Source organism: Cryptotermes secundus, unplaced genomic scaffold (genome assembly GCF_002891405.2).
Source record: "Cryptotermes secundus unplaced genomic scaffold, Csec_1.0 scaffold176, whole genome shotgun sequence".
Taxonomy (NCBI): Eukaryota; Metazoa; Arthropoda; class Insecta; order Blattodea; family Kalotermitidae; genus Cryptotermes; species Cryptotermes secundus.
In genome coordinates this window covers 649072-669382 of record NW_019731569.1, presented here as the reverse complement: position 1 = coordinate 669382, position 20311 = coordinate 649072, and the positions used below count along the sequence as shown (strand labels likewise).

General features: G+C 34.5%; 1 protein-coding gene across 1 annotated transcript in view; it reads left to right on the top strand.

Moving 5' to 3' along the window:
• LOC111867057 overlaps positions 1-20311 on the top strand; it is an 80230-nt gene that overhangs the window by 51033 nt on the left and 8886 nt on the right. The window contains exons 35-51 of the mRNA XM_023856528.2: positions 341-522; positions 1726-1880; positions 2884-3015; positions 3113-3215; positions 3498-3608; positions 3701-3875; positions 5087-5275; positions 6013-6122; positions 7832-7944; positions 8530-8641; positions 10222-10351; positions 11337-11548; positions 12797-12953; positions 13637-13890; positions 16712-16851; positions 18260-18460; positions 19218-19339. Of these exons, the coding sequence (XP_023712296.1) occupies positions 341-522; positions 1726-1880; positions 2884-3015; positions 3113-3215; positions 3498-3608; positions 3701-3875; positions 5087-5275; positions 6013-6122; positions 7832-7944; positions 8530-8641; positions 10222-10351; positions 11337-11548; positions 12797-12953; positions 13637-13890; positions 16712-16851; positions 18260-18460; positions 19218-19339 (2598 nt within the window). The remainder of the gene's footprint in view (positions 1-340; positions 523-1725; positions 1881-2883; positions 3016-3112; positions 3216-3497; positions 3609-3700; positions 3876-5086; positions 5276-6012; positions 6123-7831; positions 7945-8529; positions 8642-10221; positions 10352-11336; positions 11549-12796; positions 12954-13636; positions 13891-16711; positions 16852-18259; positions 18461-19217; positions 19340-20311) is intronic.

Below are 20311 nucleotides of genomic sequence, written 5' to 3'. Positions count from 1 at the left end.
AAGGGACCAGGTTCGAGTCCGTGGATGCAGTGAAAGCAAAAGCGACGCAACTCTTGAAGAGCATAACACAAGATGACCTGCAGCACTGCTTCCAACAGTGGAAAATTCGCATGGAGCGGTGTAGGGATCGGGGAGGGGACTACATTGAAGGGGATAACATTTCGACTGTCTGATTTTTTTTTAATAAAGGGTTAGAGCATGAATCCGGTTTCTTTATTGCCACACCTTGTACAATCCATTTGCACAAATGCTCATATAGTTTTCTCTTGTGATATAAACGAAATTTGTCTACCTACAAAACCTGGATGAATAAGTAAATATGGTTTTATAAATGTTTCAGATGCTGCAGAGAGTTTCAATATGTATGGAATAGTCCCAGATGTTCGAAATGTCATCTTCAATGTTTGGAGAGATTATGAAGAAATTCGTATTTCAGATATGTCCTTTTATCTACGTTTGAATCATTCTCGTCTTGTTACTTCAAAATTAAAATGGCGCCCTGAAATTAAAACCGAGATAACGGTATACTTATTTTAATTTTACGATTGTATTTTACTTGTATTTTATTCATGCATATTTTTCTTGAAATAAGAAGCTAAGCATATCAAAATGAGGTACAATCATTCAACTGTACAGTTATTATTTGAGACCCGTTTCAATACAGGTTTATCATTCTGGAGCTCTTAATTATGGAAGCTGACTGTACAGAGGTCATGTATACATGCATGCATGTGCATAAGTGTGTCCAGTGAGGGAAGTAGTAAGTGATTGTGGCAAAGAATCTGCCTCAATATCACTTTACACATTAACAGTTCCACATGATTTGCCCTGGATTTATTTTAAACCTGGGGAGTTATGAGTGACTATAGATGAGGTTTGGATTGGTGATCACGATCCATGGACCCCTTATATATTCACGATCCGTGACTACACTTTACAGATCACTGACACACACAGACTATTGTCCTCAGTCTATCACACTCTCCACTAGCTGTTTCCTGGCAACGGATTCTAACACAGGAAATGTAACATTCTGAATGAAATACACATTCCATATATCACACATAAAGTCTTCTCTTCACAGCCAAACATTCAATTGAGCACTCTTGCAGCTAATTAGGTGCCCCAAACCGTCTCAATTATAGGATCTCAGCATGGGCCACATAGAAAACAGTTCCTCTGTTGCTGTACTGTTGTTGCGTTCATGTCTGTTGCTGCAGGAATGTGTTTACCAAGCCTTTATCTAGAAACAGCAAAGGTATATTTGCTTATCTTGCAGTTATTGCACAGTAACAGCTCTACATGCTACCATATTATTGGATTGAAGGTTAAATTTGGAGTTATGTTCAGGCAAATTCATATTTGTATGAAATCTAAATATTTGTAGGAAGCAAACGTTCATCTCGCCATCACCACCACCACTTGCGCCCATGGTTATTATGTGACCTGTTTGTTCATACTCTAACAAGATAGGAATATGCTGGATTGGCTGTCAGTGTCAATGTTATTTATATCATCATTCATAAAACTATAAAAATTTATCTCCAGTTGCATTATTCAGTTTTGTTTGTTCAGAAACATGTTATTGACAATTCAATTAAGTGAGATAAATGATATCAACATAAGTTCATTTTTGGATCATTTTTGTGCTATTTTCTATTGTATTTCTACAGTGATGACTTCAAATTTCTTCTTTCTCATTAAATTCCATACTTTCAATTTCAGACTGGAATTCATGACACTGTTGATTCAGTGTGGAATTTTATTATTGACTCTATAGATTACTGGAGGCAGTACATTAAGTCTGAAACCACAGAAGCTGTAAGTGACGTCTGGCTGGATTCAAAACCAATTGTACAAAAATTCCTGGATGATATCAGGTAACTAATGGCTGCATTGAAGAATCTCTTTCCATTACTGCTTGGAATATATATAATACTGCTCACACATATGACTCTACGTGAGTTTAGTTAAAACCTTAAGAGCAAAGAATCACATAGTAAAAAACGTTTTTCTAGTTGGCAGCAGGAAAGACCTATGGCCATTTATTAGGAATAAATTATGAAGATAATGCACAGATGTGAGATATGAAAGTGTAATTGTGGCCTTCAAAGCGGAGAATAGTGGAAAAGTGTAGCAAAAGATGAGAATAGGAATTTAAGATGAGGAAAGCTTAGAGAGGGGTTGTGAATAATTGAATCAGATTATAAAATGTTCAGTTAAGGAGCAGAATACCAGGCCCACGGAGAATAGTGAAGCAGGACAACATCCATAAATGCAGTGAAGGTTAAACTGAGGCCTCTTCAAGGGAAAGATAGCCAATCATTGAGCAACAGATAAATCACTATCCTCCTGTGGGCCCTCTTGACCGCAATTTATGATCATCGTATGTAGCAGAAGGAAGCAATAACTGAATAGGCCCAGTGGGCATTTAATTGAAAAATAAAGTTAATACAGAAGTAATAAGCCGTGGCACACACACTAGGTCCATATATTTGAACACAGTGACCACTGACTTTTTTTTTCAATTCGCTTATTGTGGGGGGTGGAGCCCAGCTGGATCCACTTGGCATGGCGGCCACTGATTGGCCTATTGTACCTGCCTGATTGTAGAGCAATTGGTGGAATGAAGAATGACAGGGGAAACTGAAGTCCTCGGAGAAAACCTGCCCCAGCGCCACTTTGTCCACTACAAATCCCACTTTACCAAACCTGGGATCGAACCAGGGCCACTGCAGTGGGAAGCCAGTGACTAACTGCTTGAGCTATGGCATGGCCTACATTTATTATTAAGCTATATGTGAAGATGTTTTCTCACATATTTATAAACCATCTGTATATGTAATTCTGATTTAAATTCTAATTATTTCGTTATCATTTCAGTGAACTGAAGAATTTAACAGAAGATTTTGAAGAGTTTAAGAACTACTTAAACAAATCCTACAATGCAAATGAATTTTACATCCGAGATATTGTTGGCATTACAATGTATATCATTGATGAATTATCACTCAGGTATTCTGTGAATAAAATAATTTATTTTCTTGTTTTCTTATATATAAAAATACTTGTACATGTAAATGCTTGTATTTATTTTGTTCTGAAATTTCAGGGGTCATTTTGAATCATTGCCTGAAATTCTAAATGAAATGTGGGAGGTGATGGGAGATTCAGGAGAGGCAATTAGAAAGTCATTACTCTGGATTATTGAATCTGTAAGTTTTTTCAAGTATTTATGTCAAATTGAAATCTTTTTAACAAAAACGATTCCTTAAAAACCTTTGTAAGACCAAGGACACTCCATCTGAACCCAGGTCTTTCCTGGAATTTCTGATAACTCTTTTAATTGTGTATTGAATGATAACAAATTGAACTTTCTTTTACCATATTAGACAGTTGAATAGAACAAAAAGACTGTGTTCATACATGATCTCTGAAATGCATAAATATATTCTCTTAATTGAGTTATAATAATGTAAAATTTTCACTTTCTGTAGATCAAAGCATCATACAAGAAGGCTGTAGAGTTTATAAATGGAATCTTTAAAGGTAACTCAACAGCACAAATAACCGCACTGCTTGAGAAGTTAGTCGAGAAGTATGACAGAGTAAGTGAAATAAATTCTTATAATACATCAATATAATGTTAATTTTATTTGTTATGAGATATGTATTTGTTAGTATCCTCTTGTATTTACAGTTTATGAAGGACCTACATGTTGCATTTATTAAACAAGTGGAGAATTTATGGAATAAACTGTCCACATTCTTGTTATACCATTGGCACAATTTCTTACAAACAATTGAACCTACATTTATTAAGTTTCTTCATTACTTGGAAAGTGCGCTCTGGAGGGCAAGCAAAGAAATCTTAGGTAAGAATCATTTTCTGTATATTACTTAAATTTTAAAACTTACATCGGCCTTTTTGTGGCCTCAGTACAGTAAATAATACTGCCTCCACATTATTCTATAGCCTAGCAGATAAATACCCCTGCTTTGAATAGTTAAATCATTGTCAGCTTCATTATATAAATTAACCGCTTTCCAATTTACATATGCAGTGTTATATATAAGAAAGTATTATGAGTGTGAAGGAAAAAGTGTTTTTTAATATTTTGATGTATTTACATGTTTTCAGCTAACTTTATTATGAAAAAGCTAGTAGAAAGGGAGAGAGACTATGTGTATGTGTGTGCTCATGCATGTGTGTGTGTTTGTGTTTGTCCGCATGCCTGAGTACACATGCATGCCTCGCTAGTGGCTGAAAATTTGGACATATTGTGTCTATATTCAGTATTTAAGATTTTATATGTTATAAGCTGATGCCTGGTCAATATGAAAATTCAGGCTCCAGGATTAGGGTCCCTTAATTATTTCTTTTTGTTTGTAAAATTGTCTGTACAAGAATATGATAAGCAGTTTCACTTTATTTAACAAATAAAGGCAGAGTTGACATAGTACACATTTATCATCAGTATAACAAAAGTAATTTCTCTCAGAACCCATTCATAATAGCTAATGAGCAGAATAAACAGAATTGTATAAAAAGTGGACAAATTATGATTATATTAACTTCTCATTTTGGCCAGAAAAATTATAATTATAACTAAACAATAATTCAGCTAATGCCAGATGCAAGGAAGGCTGAACTATATTGTAGAAACATAAATAATGACAGTGTATATACACACTTGTTAAGGTTATTTCAGTTCATACTTAAGCCATTTTGCTGATCACAGATGAGGCCTTCTTCTAACAATTGTGAAATTTTGACACATTTCGTTTTGAGAAGAATGATTTGTGTCTGTTAACAGAAACATTACTTGCTATTTAAATAAGCTGATATCTAATTGAACTGTAGCACAAGAAAGTACTAAAAATATTTGTGTGTTATGATTAACAGAGTACTGCAGTGTATGCTTGCATCAGCATCATTATAATTATATTTTTTCCATGCTGAACGTGTAAATAAGTAATTAATGCAGTGATTATTGTCATAAAAACTTGTTATAGTTTCCACAGAATGAAACGCTTATTAAAATTTAATTTATTGCTGTAATTGTTTCCACTGCATTTATTTCAGATTTCCTGTATGAGAGAAAAAATGATGTTTTGGAATCACCATATTTCTCAAAGATATATGACTTTGGGCAGGATTTAGATAAAATATACAAAGATATTATGAAGAATGATATTTTAACCAATATCAAGAAATACTCCAAAATACTATATGACTTTATAAGAGAAAAATATTTCACCATAGTGCCATTTGGTAAGAATGCACATCAGTAATATTCATCAAGTGATAATTTGCTTCTAAAAAGTATGGTTTATTACATTCACCAGTAAAATATTTTTATATTTAAGTCACTTTTTATCCTAGAAGTAAAATTTTACCTGATATACAAAATTGTGTTTTCTTGGGTAATCCAAATCTCATAATAGTATACAAATTAAGTGTCATTGTATTATCATATAATAAGTGTAAATGATGCATCTTTTATCGTTTTCAGTTTAATCTTCATTGATTGGCTAGTTCATCATTTTGTTTTGAATTATACATGTTATATAGATGTCGGTAAATACAGGATTTTGTGTTTTTTCTTGTCATTTAATTATGTTTTTCCCAAACACCTTTTTACATTATTCCCCTTCATCTTCAGTGATCTGTACCCTTCATTCAGACTAATTGTTCACACTGCAAATCATATAACACTTCATTTTCAGCCATTTCTCTAAATTTTTCAGTTCAAACCTCGTCTCTCAACCACTTATCCTGTCCAAAATATTGTCAGTTTAGTGCATGACTATCCCAGACTTTATTGTTTGATGAAATTTAGAATCAATTTTTATCCTTCATTGTGTAAATGTATGTACTCTCTGAAACTCGCTTTATTTATTTAAATTCTTACAGTGATGTTATGGTGTCTGGATATTTATACATTCTCTGATTTCTATACTTGTTCAGTTCACTATATCTTGAGCACTAGAACATTTTACTGGTTGTAGGAAAGGAACTTCACCAGATTGCCAATGAGCTGATTGAAGAATTTAAAGTATTGAGCAAACTTCCCTCTATAAATTATGCAATCCAGAAAGCAAAAGAACTGTATTCTAAGGTAAGTGACATTCTGTTTGATTAAGTATATTATGTGTACACATATTCTCACTTTAAATAGAGGTAGCAAATTATACAGAGCACTTGACACTAAATATCACCATAGTATAGCATTCCTGTCAGAGCCAGCTTACTCAGTATTACTATATGCTGTCTGGTGTATGTAACAGGAGTCGTATTTTATGGATTATACAAGAACACTGATGGAGACCTTGTTTGTATTGAAATACGAACATGTCCATTTTTCTTGTTTAGCTGTGGAAGTTTGGGAGGAGTCAAATAACTGCTCATTTAACTGTTTTCTTTAGCAAATAATTTTTATACGTAATTATCATATATATGCAAATTTCTAAAATATTTATTTTACTGCGCTGGCTAATTACCTGGGCAGTCAATCAAACATGCCTGTAGAGATAATTATTGATGGTGGTGTTGAAGATGATGATGATGATGATGATGATGACAATAACAACTTTGACAATATTTTCAAATAAGAAAAAAATCAGCAACAAAAACAGAAACAATGATTTATTTATATGGTGAAGAGTATGATCTTTTGTTTTGTAATTCTGTGTAGTCTGGAGACAGCCCAACATTTCAAAGGAACATATCACCTCCATCTTTAGGTTTGAAGAGTAAACAAAGCAAAAATCCAGCAGAAGAAGACAACAAACAGACCTGGAAGATTGAGGCAAAATGTTCCCTCAAAATATCTGGCTGTTTTCGTAATACATGGCGGTACAACTCAAAAGACTGTCCACTTCATAGTCACCCCTGTTAGAACCACAGATCCAGGATGTAAAAATTATGCATGAAAGGTTTACATAAATAATAAAATCAATGGATAAATGCTCCATGAACTGCAGACTACTTGGTCTGTGGGCTGCAAAAGTGAAAAAAGTGTTTAAATAATCAATTTAGATATATTTTATAACAATTGTACCAGAAAGTTCAAGTAAATTTAATTCCTCTCTTGAAATTTATTTAAAATGAATAAAGTAAATTCTATGCATTACTGGATGTAAGAATTTTGTATGGCACAGCTTCTGCAGCAAGAACAAAATTCATCAGTAATGAAGTGAGATGCTTCTATATACTTCTTGCCCACTGCACCTCTCACCCATTGTAACCATACAAGATTTAGAGTTCTGAGAGGATACCAACACTTTCCGTTAGTGTTTCATGAAGCTTTAGAAATGGTATCAGATATAAACCTGGAATGTAAGTGTACAGTATCATTCTCAGTATTTCTTGGTTGGTTTAAGCTTGTCAGTGAAGATTTTTCTGGGCTTCTCACATTTTTTGTATCCCCTTCATTCTATAATTATTTTGTTTGTTGTTTTTTTTATTGCTAGTGGGGTGGGACTAAGTCCCTTGTACTGCGGCCACTCCTGGCCTACTGTACCAGCCCCAGATGATAGGTGAGAGTGATTGTGGAGCAGTTGGTGGAATGAAGATTGGCAGGGGAAACCGAAGTACTCGGAGAAAACCTGCCTGAGCGCCACTTTGTCCACCATAAATCCCGCTTGACCAGACCCGGGATTGAACCCAGTATGCCGCAGTGGGAAGCCAGCGACTAACCGCTTTAGCTGTGGCGTGGCCTTTGTTTGTTGTTAGTAATGAACAATCATAATACCTGGGCCTAACTCAGATTTATTATTTAAAGTAATTTCAGTTATGCTAATGAATTTGATCTTGTTTATTTTCAAGGTGATTTGGGTGTACGAATCATTAGATCTTGGAACAAGGATGCAAATGGCAATAAGAATGATTCACAAAAAGGTGACTGATATAACACAGACTGCCCTTCAAGTTGAAAACAAGTAGGTACAAGAATGGGTTATGTGGGTTGCTCTCTTCCAATATATTTTGAGATTTACATTTACTTTCACTTCATGGATCCGATCGCCTCCCCGTAGGGCTGGATACAAAACATGTCACACATTACAAATTCATGATGACTACACATCATATGTCCTTGGTCCAATAAAATATATAATAATAATTTATTTTTTTACTTTTTTCAAACAAAAATATAATAATTTTGGATGCTAGGACAGATGATACTTTCATTCACTCATGGAGCTGAACCCTTCTTGAGAAGCCACCCATTGTGCAACTACTCAAGAACTTCCCAGCATTTCATGGAACCTGAAGGTTTATTTCCATGTTCACAAGAGCCCTCCACTAGTTCATATCCTGAGCCAGATCAGTTCAATTCATGCTATCCCATCCTATCTCTCTAAGATCCATTTTAATATTGTGCACCCACCTGCGTCTTGGTCTTCGTAGTGGTCTCTTTCCTTCTGGCTTTCCCATCAGTATCCTGTATCCATTCCTCTTCTCATGTTAATGTATTTCTCTTTCCCTATCAGATATTTGACTTTAATCTCTTATTTTCTATTTAGGTATCGAGAAGCTAAAACAAAATTCATATTTGACCCAGAGAGCGGAAATGTTGAATTGGAACAGAAGCTTCCCATGTCTTGGCATGCATTCAATGAAACTCCTAAATTTGAAGTAAGTACTTTGGTTCTATACTGCAGATGATGCTCTAGTGTCCCATATTTATAACATAATCAAATAAATGTAATTTATTGTGTCACTACACTGTGACCAGTAATCAGAAATTTATGGCTTAATTTATCTTAAATAACTCCGTTCAGAAATGTCTGCACTTGTGCCTGTACTGTTGGTAGGCAGCTATCACAATGTGATATTGTTAGGGAACGAGCTAGAAACATGTAGTAAAATCCAGGAATATCAGCATTAATAGATGTATTGCAGAATATATTTTCAAACACTTGTCCTTTGGGCAAAGTGGGAAGACTAGAGGGATACTCTAACATTCCATTCAGTCCAGTTCTGCCTTTATAGTCAGACTATTCTTATCTTATATACATACCTAGTTAATGGACCAGTATTGGTCCATTGTGCTTCCATCTATGATATTCTACCAGTCTCTATACCCTACCGGTATTGGTGCGTACCATCAATCCTGACTGAGCCAGCGAGTTCTCAACTGGCTTGGCAGTATCTATAATGCTTCCCCCATCTAACAGAGGCCTTAGAGACTGCTGTTGGGCGGGAAACATCCTTGAATTTGGCTCAGTGATCTCCTTTGGAGATATGAGGTTCTTTTATGTGCCGTAAAGCTACGACACGGGACCTGCGGCTTAAAGTCCCTCCCGGAGGACTTGTTCCCTGAATTTTTCCGCCCTTAAAAATTCGACGACCTCCACCGGGTATTTGAACCCACGTACCATGAGTCATGAGGTGGGAACGTTACCTCTAGACTACGGAGGCCGCTAAATACATACCTAAAAGCAACATAATTTCACCGAAGTTCCTTCATACTACCATGCAAAATAGATACATTTCATAAAAACAAACCAATTCACATAATATATCCCACTGATTTGCATGATACATTTTCATCAACAGAGTGAAGTGTATGTTGAAATAGGTAGGATCTTAACTGTTTTTTATTTATTCAGGAAATAAATAAAAACCAGACAATGGTTTGAATAGAAAGAGAACATGAATAATGCCCAGAAACACAATAGTTGTGTTGATATACCATTGTCACAGACTTCTAGATCTTTTTAATTTACCTCATTTTTTACTCCTCCATTTTATTTATTTCTTCATAGCATTTGTTCTACAAAACTGAGCCTTACTCTGCTATAGTAAAGTAAAAAAAAAAAATAAAGCTATCCCTGTAACAGGCTGTGAAGGCCCATAGGGTTGTGAGACGTTAAAGAGTCCCACATTACCTTGACATTCGGCTCAAAGATGGCAGTAAGGTTGTCAGCCTTACGCACCGGCCGCACTTCACTCCCCAGGAAAATTATTTAATTAATTCCTGGTACTCATTTCTGTTAGAGGCTGAGTAAACTGCAGGGCCTTGTGCAGCTGGAAGGATTAGGTAAATTGAAAAAAATCCAATGATCTCATCGGGACTTGAACCCGTGACCTTCCAGCTTGTAGCATACTTACTCTGCTATACACCTACATAAATATTTACAGTTATCCTATGTAATCATGATTCCACATAAAGTGTATATACCATAATTATGAAATATTTCAAATGTTTTTAGGAAATCCCAGAATACAGAGCACTGAATGAGCTACAGTCTTACTTTGTTATGTCCAACTTCACATTCTGGAATATCTTTTATAAATACAGGACACTGTTAGACCCAGCATGTTGGCTGCCACCATTCAAAGGTGAGACATCCTACACTTTGGCGAGTAATGCCTTCATCATAATTCTGAGAGGCTAACCAGTGATATCTTGCTCATCATATTCGACCATGAACATGGAGACAATATTCTCTTCTCAAACATAGTTGACTTTGAACGGACTATATAGCATAATATCCCAGAAGATAGTAATCTTCATGGAAAGAAATTTTGATCTACTTCATTGGCTGTCATATTTCTTTCCCACATTTAACTACAGTCCATAGATTTAGAGTTCAATTATATTTTCAGTCATATTTGACTTCCCACAATATATATGTACCATAATAGAAATATCTGCTCAGCCATTCTTAATTTCCACTTTTTTAATTTGTACTAAAACTCTCAGTTTTAGCAATAATGAAAAGCATTTGGTCATTCTTAATTTACATATTTTATTTGTGCTAAAACTATTGGTTTTAGTGATAGGCAAAGAATGTAACAATAGCATTTCTGGCCCTAAGTTCAAAACATAATTTGTGCTAGGAAAATACAAAACTCATATTCGCTGTTAGTATTCATTTTGTGTGTTAATCATGCTCTAAAATATCTCTAACATCAATCAGTGATTTTAATACAGTTACAGTTTTCAAATATGCCCTTTATGTGAACTTATTTGTTTGTATTTCTGTTTTAGTACAGCCATTTCTCAATTCATTTGCAATTTCTGGATTTAGTATGATGCCTCATATATGCCTTTCCCAGAACAAAGTAAACTTGTATTTTCACATATTAACGTGATTTAGTAATACGGATTTCAGCATTTGTATTTGTATTTATATTTATTGTAAGTTCAAGGGATCCAGAGATGGATATAGAACATGTCATAAAATAATATAGAGCATAGAATACATACATAGTTATTACACAACTAGACAGTACAATGAATACAGCAATAATAAAAGTGAAATATTCATTAATTTCTCAAAATGTTTTCCCTGTTTTGTTATAAATTTTCCATCTGTTTCAGCTGATGCTATGATAGCAGGAACTCAGCATTTCATGACATTTGACAGAAAATTTTTTGAGTTCCAAGGATCATGTTCCTACTTGCTTGCTCAAGATTTTGTAGATAGGAACTTCTCTCTCGTAATCACATACAGCCCTAACAGTAAGGTGAACACTCATGAGCTTGCACTCCTTATAGATAAACAAGTGGTGCAAGTGAATGTGTTTGAAAATGTAAGTATATGGCAGTAAGCATAATAAGAGAGAAGAAATGCACTGCATAATGTAGGCATTCTTTACTGTAATCCTTCAAATTGCATGTCAAATGCTATAGTCTGTCAAAAGAACAAGATTTGTTATCACCTTGCAATATTAGGTACTACGTGATTCTATTGAAAAGAAGGGAAGATGATATTTTACACAGTTAATTGAATGAAAATATGTTCTGAATGTAAATACATTTTATTTTCAAAATGTTTTACATGTACAAATATGATGAGATGTATATATAACTAAATTGTTAATTTTTTGGAGCAGAGATAGAATATTTGGACCGAAGAGAGATGAAGTGACGGAAGGTTGGAGAAAACTGCATAATGAGGAGCTTCATAACTTGTACTCTTCTCCAAGTATAATTAGAATGATCAAGTCAAGGAGGATGAGATGGGCAGGTCGTGTAGCACTAATGAGAGAGAAGGGGAATGCATATAGGATATTTGTGGGAAAGTTGAAACAAAGGAGACCACTGGGAAATCCAAGACATAGATCGGTGGACAATTAAAATGGATCTTAGAGATATAGGATGGGGTGATATGGATTGGATTGTTCTGGCTCAGGACAGGGACCAGTGGAGAGTTATGATCACAGTAATGAACCTTTGGTTTCTGTAAAATGCTGGGAAGTTCTTGAGTAGCTGCACAATTGGCAGCTTCCGAAGAAGGGAGAAGAGTACAAGTTACGAAGCTCCTCATTATGCAGTTTTTGCCAACCTCCTGTCACTTCATTTCTCTTCGGTCCAAATATTCTCCTCAACACCCTGTTCTCAGACACCCTCAGTCTATATTCCTCCCTTAATGTCAGGGATGAAGTTTCACACCCATACAGATGGGGATAATGGCCTATTTAATTACTGCATGAGCACAAACACACAGATGCACAATGCATAATATATTCTTCATGTTGTTTGATAGGTAAATGCTTTCATATAATTTTTTAAGTCTGTCACTTTTTATGTCATTGATTGAAATTGGAGAAGCTGGGGATGGGAGTAATATGAAGAGGATTTGCTCATCTTATTACATTGTACTAAATATCCCCAATGTTCTTTTCCTTGTTTTGTGAAATTATATATTTAATTACTTGTAAGAAACAAAATAGTATTACTGAGACCTCTGGTAGTCCGTCATTTTCATAATTTAAAGATTAGAACAGAATCAGGATTATTGTACACATTTCACCCAGTCTTCTCTTTATTGGTTGTAGTCTGTGAAAGTCCAGAAAGAGGGTGTCAGACAGCTACCAATTGCAATAGAAGACACATACATCTATCAAGAAGCAGAAATGCTGATGATAGAAAGTGCCCGTGGGTTTTCCATCCAATGTAACTTCAAGTTTGATGTTTGTACATTTACTTTATCTGGTAAGTTTCTTTTTATATATATATATATATGTGTGTGTGTGTGTGTATATATTTTATTCAGTTACAGGCAGATGAATTAGATGTTCAGTGGATTAGCTTAGTGCCAACAATAAGATGGTAAACTTCTTCACAGCTACAGACACCCACAGAAGTCCTAATTCATGCTCACCTTTCTGTCTGCAGTAGTTCTATAACATTTTTACCATGTGCAGTAAAACAAAGATATTTATTGATATATACTTTAAATGACTATTGTTATGTATCTTCCTGTTGTATAATTCTGTAACAAGTTGAAAAGAAATGCCAGTAACTTATTCATGAAGTTTGAAATTAATTGTGCTTTTAGTACAGAGCAACTCAGTACCTACCAACATTTAACACAGTTGAATCATAAAATTTGACACAATTTGAGATGTTAGTAACATTTAGAAAAATCTGTTGACTCCACCTTCAGGGTACAAAAATTGTGTTGAATGTGAAGGCAGCATGTTTCTGCAATGCACTGGTAACCATCTACCAAGATATGTATCATCACATCCCATAAGACTACAGTCTTAAAGAAACCACACCTCTCATTATGCCTAATGAACGTGAAGTTGCAGATTTTTTCCCCTCATCTTGTCAGACTCTTTTCATGATTTCATTTAAATGTACTGTAGAAATTTACATTTTCTTTGTTTCAGGTTGGTATTTTGGTAAAACTGCAGGTGTTTTTGGAACTATGGATAATGAACCAAGCACTGATTTCCTTACACCCAGAAAAACAATAGAAACTGATTTAGGCAGATTTGCGAGGAGTTGGGCTTTGGAACCACAGAAATGTGTTTCTTCAAAGAACTTTGCTCTGCAGCTTTCACAGACTGACCCTGAACTTTTAAATCTGTGTGAATCTTTTTTCAAGTCTAAGACATCACAGTTCAGTTCTTGTTTTCCTGTTGTAAGTATTAGTCACCTTCATAACTGCACAATACAGATAAGCGAAAGTATAGCTGAAGTGAAGGATTTGCACAAAAATTCTCAGATCAGTACTTTTACAGATAATTTTAAGGTACAACTGAACAGATCTGATGAAGTTCCTATTATGAAACTTACTAACCTCTTAAAAATTTCAACTAACCTCTTCTTAGTTTTTCAGAGGGCACAACAGGTTTCTCAACTTTGAATATAGTATGTCAGATTGCTTTATTCTGTCTCCAGTTATATATTAAAACATGGAAGATAATTGAGGAGCTATTTCAAGGAAATACTGGCTCCGGTCTAGAAAACCAAAATTAATGGCCGTGAGGATTCGTTGCGCTTACCACACAACACCCTTTTGCTCTAAAGTTGGGACTAACTTCTCCGACAAGCGGTGGTTGCTCGGTTGGTATAGTTTGCTTGTGGACTCAAGCCACAGAGTTTGTTTCTTTGTTTGTATTCATCTTCATTAACTCCACATCATAAAGCTTATCTCAGTAAATCCTGTGGTTTGAACATTAGAAATTATGCTAAAGTTTTTCTTGATCTCTTTAGACTGTCAAGTCTGACAGTAATGCATTTACAGAGAAACCTCAGCAGACTCAGAAAATGTATTAATTAAATTGGCATTTTTGTAAAGAACAGTGCCAGAAATGCATACATGTATCTGCAAATTGACATTTTCTTGTAATCATATATAATCATACTTTAACTTGCTCATACTATGAAACTTTGCGCACGTAATGGGACTCGTATTGTTAATGAGTGATAATTTTATTATCCAAATATAAACATTTAAAATTTTCATAGAACTCATGTAGTTCCTCTTTTCCTGTGCACGTTTAAGCATTTAGAAAATCAGTGTGTAAATAGTATTCATTTTGTAGAGAAAGTATATCAGTTTCTGTATTTCAGCATCCTGTTGCAATTGTTCACATTAGCGTCCATTTGTCTATAATCCATCTAAATTGCAACACTTTTTATTTTACACTTTGGTACACTCTCTAACACTACATGTTTCGGCCTCAAACGACCATCTTCAGGTGTTTTATTACAGATATTCAACTAGAAATGAACACAATTCAAAATATATTATACAATAATGAATATGACATAAAATTATCTAGCAACATACACCCCCCCCCCCAGAAGAAACAAAAACAAAACATACAGGAAAACTCACAGCAACAAAAAACGAAGTGGATAGCCTTTACATATAGCGGAAAGGAAGTAAGAAAAATCACAAAACTTTTCCGAGATACAAAAATAAAAGTAGCTTCCTGCACGCAAAACACAATACAAAATATACTAAACCAAAACCACAAATGGATAAATATAATAAAAGTGGAATCTATCAAATGAAATATTTAGATTGCCCATTAAAATATATTGGACAAACAGGGAGAACATTCAAAACCAGATATAAAGAACACATTCACGACATAAAAAGTAACAATAGTAATTCAGGATATTCAAATCATATATTGAATACCGGACACAGGCATGGCACAATAACAGACACTATGGAAACCATAACAATGGGAAAAAAAAATGAAAACATCTAAATACACTGGAGAAATACCATATTTACAAAATTAGTAAAGAAGATTTACATATGAATGACACAAACATCGACACACACAACCCTATATTTGAAATACTATACAAAATTACACAACAAAACATTATACCCCCCCCCCATCTCTCCCCACTCCTCACAACCAGAACATATAAATACAGGAACAAACACACCTCATCGACACTAGTAAAGATAACAGCATACATTGAGGAAGGAACACACACCAGGAGAAAGTGAGAAAGTGAGAAAGTAAACAGACACAACGTAATAATAATACTAATGATAATAACAACAATAATAATAATAACAACAACAACAACAAATTGAAAACAACATTTATATAGGAATTTATAAATTTCAGATAACTAACATGAGGAACAAGCTGCCAAGGAAAACATCTTATATTTTACAGAAATTATGACACCCTGAGTGAAGCAAAACAATAAGTGACAAATTATAAAAGAATTTTATATTATTTTAATTAAAAAGAAGACTACAGCATATGGTTTTTTTTTAAATGAATTGGAACAGTGAAACATTGTAGCAGTTTCGACACAATTTCAACACAATCTTAATTGAATATCTGTAAAAAAGCACCTGAAGATGGCCTTTTGAGGCCGAAACATGTAGTGTTAGAGAGTGTATCAAAGTGTAAAATAAATAGTGTTGCAATTTAGACAGATTATAGACAAATGGACGCTAATATATCAGTTTGTTAGCTTAAGAGCTGACTGCAGTTTTTAATCTTCTAAACTCTTTTGCTGCGTAGTTCACAAAAATCCAAGGTTAGTGCACCTTGGATTTCTGTAGAACTTTCATTATTATGAGTTCAAAATTCGTAACATTGCAGCTCACATTTATGCAAAAATCTGTATCCATGAAGAATAGGACACATCTGTTGGCCAACACTAATTGTAATTCTACCATATAGATGTAGCAAAACATAGCTTTATCTTTATATTGTACCTTGTAAGTAGCACTGTCCAGTGGTATAATGTATAAACAAATATGGTAATTTTCAGATGCAAACAAATTGCAGAAGTTGATGGAATAACAATTTATTTGCTAATTCTGAATCTGAGGGTTAATGTAATACTTTCTAAAAACAATATATTTCAATTAAGGATCTTTTTTGCACATTTATTTACAAAGTGTGATTATAATTGCAGGGAAAATTGATTCCTCATTGGTAACATTTTGTCCTCTGTTTCTCTTTTGTCAGATTGATCCTATGCCTTTCCTGAAAATGTGTCTCAACAGCAGAGGGTTGGACAGTAATGATGTATGCATCACAGCTGTTGCCTACCTGCAAGCATGCCTCATGGAGAACACTCCTCTCAGGATTCCTGACATATGTGTCAAGTATGTACATTTCTTCAGCCATCAAATTTAGCTTCCTTAAGTTAAATTTGTGAGATTATAGCACATAACCAGAGCCAGGGTCTCTGCAGATATTTGGATGACATTGCACTGTTCATGTTTTTAGCTGCCCTAAATGCTTTGTCATTTTGAAATGCGGCAGGTGGTGATTTAAAATATAGCACTTTTTGTTAAAAGTGTTGATGAAAGTGTTTTGAAACAATTAGAGTAAATATATACAGTGCAAGCCCAAAATAATAATGTAAAAATTATCAATATAAGAAGTAATTACTGTCCCAATTTCCATAAATACTTACACACCTAAGATCAATTCTTTGTTCACTCATTATTTCACATTAACAAAACTGGTCACAACACTGCACCTGTTCACTTCTAGTCAGCTCAACTCTAATATTATATGTTGCATTTGAGTGAAAACTGAAACATCAACATTCTAATGCATACTCCCTTTTTTAGATTCATCAGCCATAACAAAGACAGTATAATGTTCACAAATAACCTCAGTCTTCCTTGCCAGGCTCTTGGTTTTCCAGACATTGTAGAATGTGCAAACCAGATGACCCAATTCTTTTAATTTCTTTAGAGAAAGACTGGGTGATCTGATAGGACAAGATGCACAGAGGCTAGATGATACAATCCCACCACACTCAGTTCCTGTGACTGTAATGATATATGAGGAAATAAACCCACATTGTAATGTTATTAGACAACGCAGAACTTCACAGACTACCAGTAGAAAATATCTCACCCAGGCTAGTAGAGTGCCATTAGGTTATTAAAACTGGAGCATTATGAAAGAAAATGTTTTTCTTTGGCATTTGATGAAAGCTTTGAATCCTCTTATATTTTGTAGTTTATGTACCGGCATCTAAAAAAGAATTGATATGCTCCAGGTCAGGGAAGAAGTTAAGAGTCACTGCTTGACTAGAGACCTCAGAACTACTTTTACTCATGTATAATTGTGAGAAACAGAGATAATACTGGGTCATGAAATTTTATTTCGACACGACCGGAATTCTACACCAGTTTTCACCACTGAAAACCAACTTTTGCATTAAAATTCACATAGTAATTATGAAGACATGCAATTGTCACATTTTTTCAGTATTGTAGCAATTAAATATTCCATGCATATAAACAGATCTGAAGTAATAAGACTAAAATATTTTGGTTATATCTGATAATTGTCATATAATGCTAATCTGTCTGTATGGATTAGGGTATTTTCAGAACTCATTTTCTTCAGAAATCCATCACTTAATGTCCTGATTAAAAAGTGTTTATCTTGCTGAAGAGGTTTCAGTCTGGCCGGATTATTTATTTTAACAAGTTCCATGTCTAGTGTGAAACCTATTATTAACAAAACAAATGGTTTAATATGTTATTTTAGGTGCCAGCTGGTAAATGGAACAGAATTGGTGGAAGGAGATTTTTGTCACTTGAAGAATAATGCAATCCCACAATCAACGGACATTGTGTTCATAATAGAAGCCAAAGATTGTAACAGAAATATAAAAGACAGAAGAAACATGGATTCTCTGACTTCTTTACTGTTAAAGGAACTTACAGAATTGAAAATAACGTCTAATAGGTAAGATACTATAATAATATTTCATTTATTAGAAGAAGTTATGCATTTCCATAATCAGTGCATTGCTTCCATAATTCATGCATCAAATTTTAGTTGTGATCTTACTAATAAAGAACTATTGGTATTAAAAGTATAAAAATTCTTTGATTACAAGAACTTTGGATTTTGCTCCATGCAATTTATTTCATATACAGTGAATAAAATTCCATTATTTTCATGTCTACTCAAATTTGGTTAGTGTACAATTCTTATATACTCAGAATACACAGAATTATAACTTCTTAATAGTGACACTCTTTCTACCAACAGTAAAGTTCTTCACTGTGAAACCAACAAGGGAGTGCATTTTGTATTATTAAACATTTCAGTCTCTGAAACTGAGAGGACTGACATGGGACCATGAAACCTCAAATAAGTGAGAACAAGTAACATTCTTATCTTCAAGAAATCGCAAATGGAGATTCCATTTTCAATTTTGATGTGTTCACAATGAAAATTTGCTAAAATCTGCCTATTGGCTTTACATTTATGTCCACATGTAATAGCTTGAGAACCATATCACGTAATTACATGAAATTTGATACTGGCGAGCTTTAGTAACAGTTGTCTATCCATTCCAAATTTGGTTCAAGTTAGACATTAATGACTGTATATTTTTATTTCATTGTAATCATTACATAGCATTTGTTCCATAACTAAGCATGTGCTTGTCAGTATTTAAACTAATTTTAAAATATATTTATCCCTCTTTCTGAAGGTTTGCAGTTGTAGTATTTGGAGGAGATGGTGTTCTTGATAAACCTCGTAGCATTGTGATCAACGGTAATGTCTTCACAGATCCTCAAAATCTTCCACACTATTTGGAGAATATTCCAACAGGTGAGTTTACACTAAAATTAAAATAGAATACCAATATAAGTCATCAACATAACTCATTGCAAGTGAGTCTATGTTGATTACATTACCTCCCCAATAATAAAAGCCTGAAGGGACCTGGAAATAAAAATTTAAGAGATGAAACTACAGTAAAGATTTCTGCCCATATTTTCACAAAGCTCAACATATGTTTGTAAATTTTCATCTGAGTCATGTTCTATGTTCGGGATGGCTCATGGGTTGCCTGTTTCGGTCAGGTATCCTCCCCTCCTTCATGCCCACCCTCCGGGCATCCATGTCATCACTTGTTTACCTTTATCCCGCAATTGAATATACCATGTGATTTCCCCTTCCTCCAGTTGTTTAGGAAAAAAAAGTCCTCTCCATCAAACTGTGCATTCCGTCTGGGGAGCACTGAGAACATGACAGAACCAGGGACAAGTGCAGCAACCATCCCCCAAACTGTAAGAGTAAAGAAAGGGGGAGCTGCTAACATCACTATGATATAAATGGTCAGACTGCGATGAAAAAATGTTTATACACTGGAATCACATTTGAAACCAGTGAAATGAAAGTTTTAATTGTATCATATGAACATAAAAATAAATTCCTACTTGTATTTTGTATAGTGTGGGCTTCAACAAGACATAAGTACATACAGTCAACTCTCGATTATCCGGGGGCGGATTAACCGGTTTGCGGCTTAACCGGGGCTTTTTTTTTTAAGTTTATATGTTGTTTAATATTCATTCACTTTTGTTTCACATGGTGAGTTTAACACTATTTTCGCACTAGTGTGAACCGAGCTCTGCATTATTTCGTCCCGTTATGCGAACACAATGTTCTAGGGTGGGGGTGAAAGAATGCAAGAATTTTTGGAAAGTTTCAAGGACAAATACACCGCCCCAGGTTATTTAACGGTACCATCTCAGTGTGAGAGTGCATTGTGAAAGTAAGTATCAGTTTCTTAATATA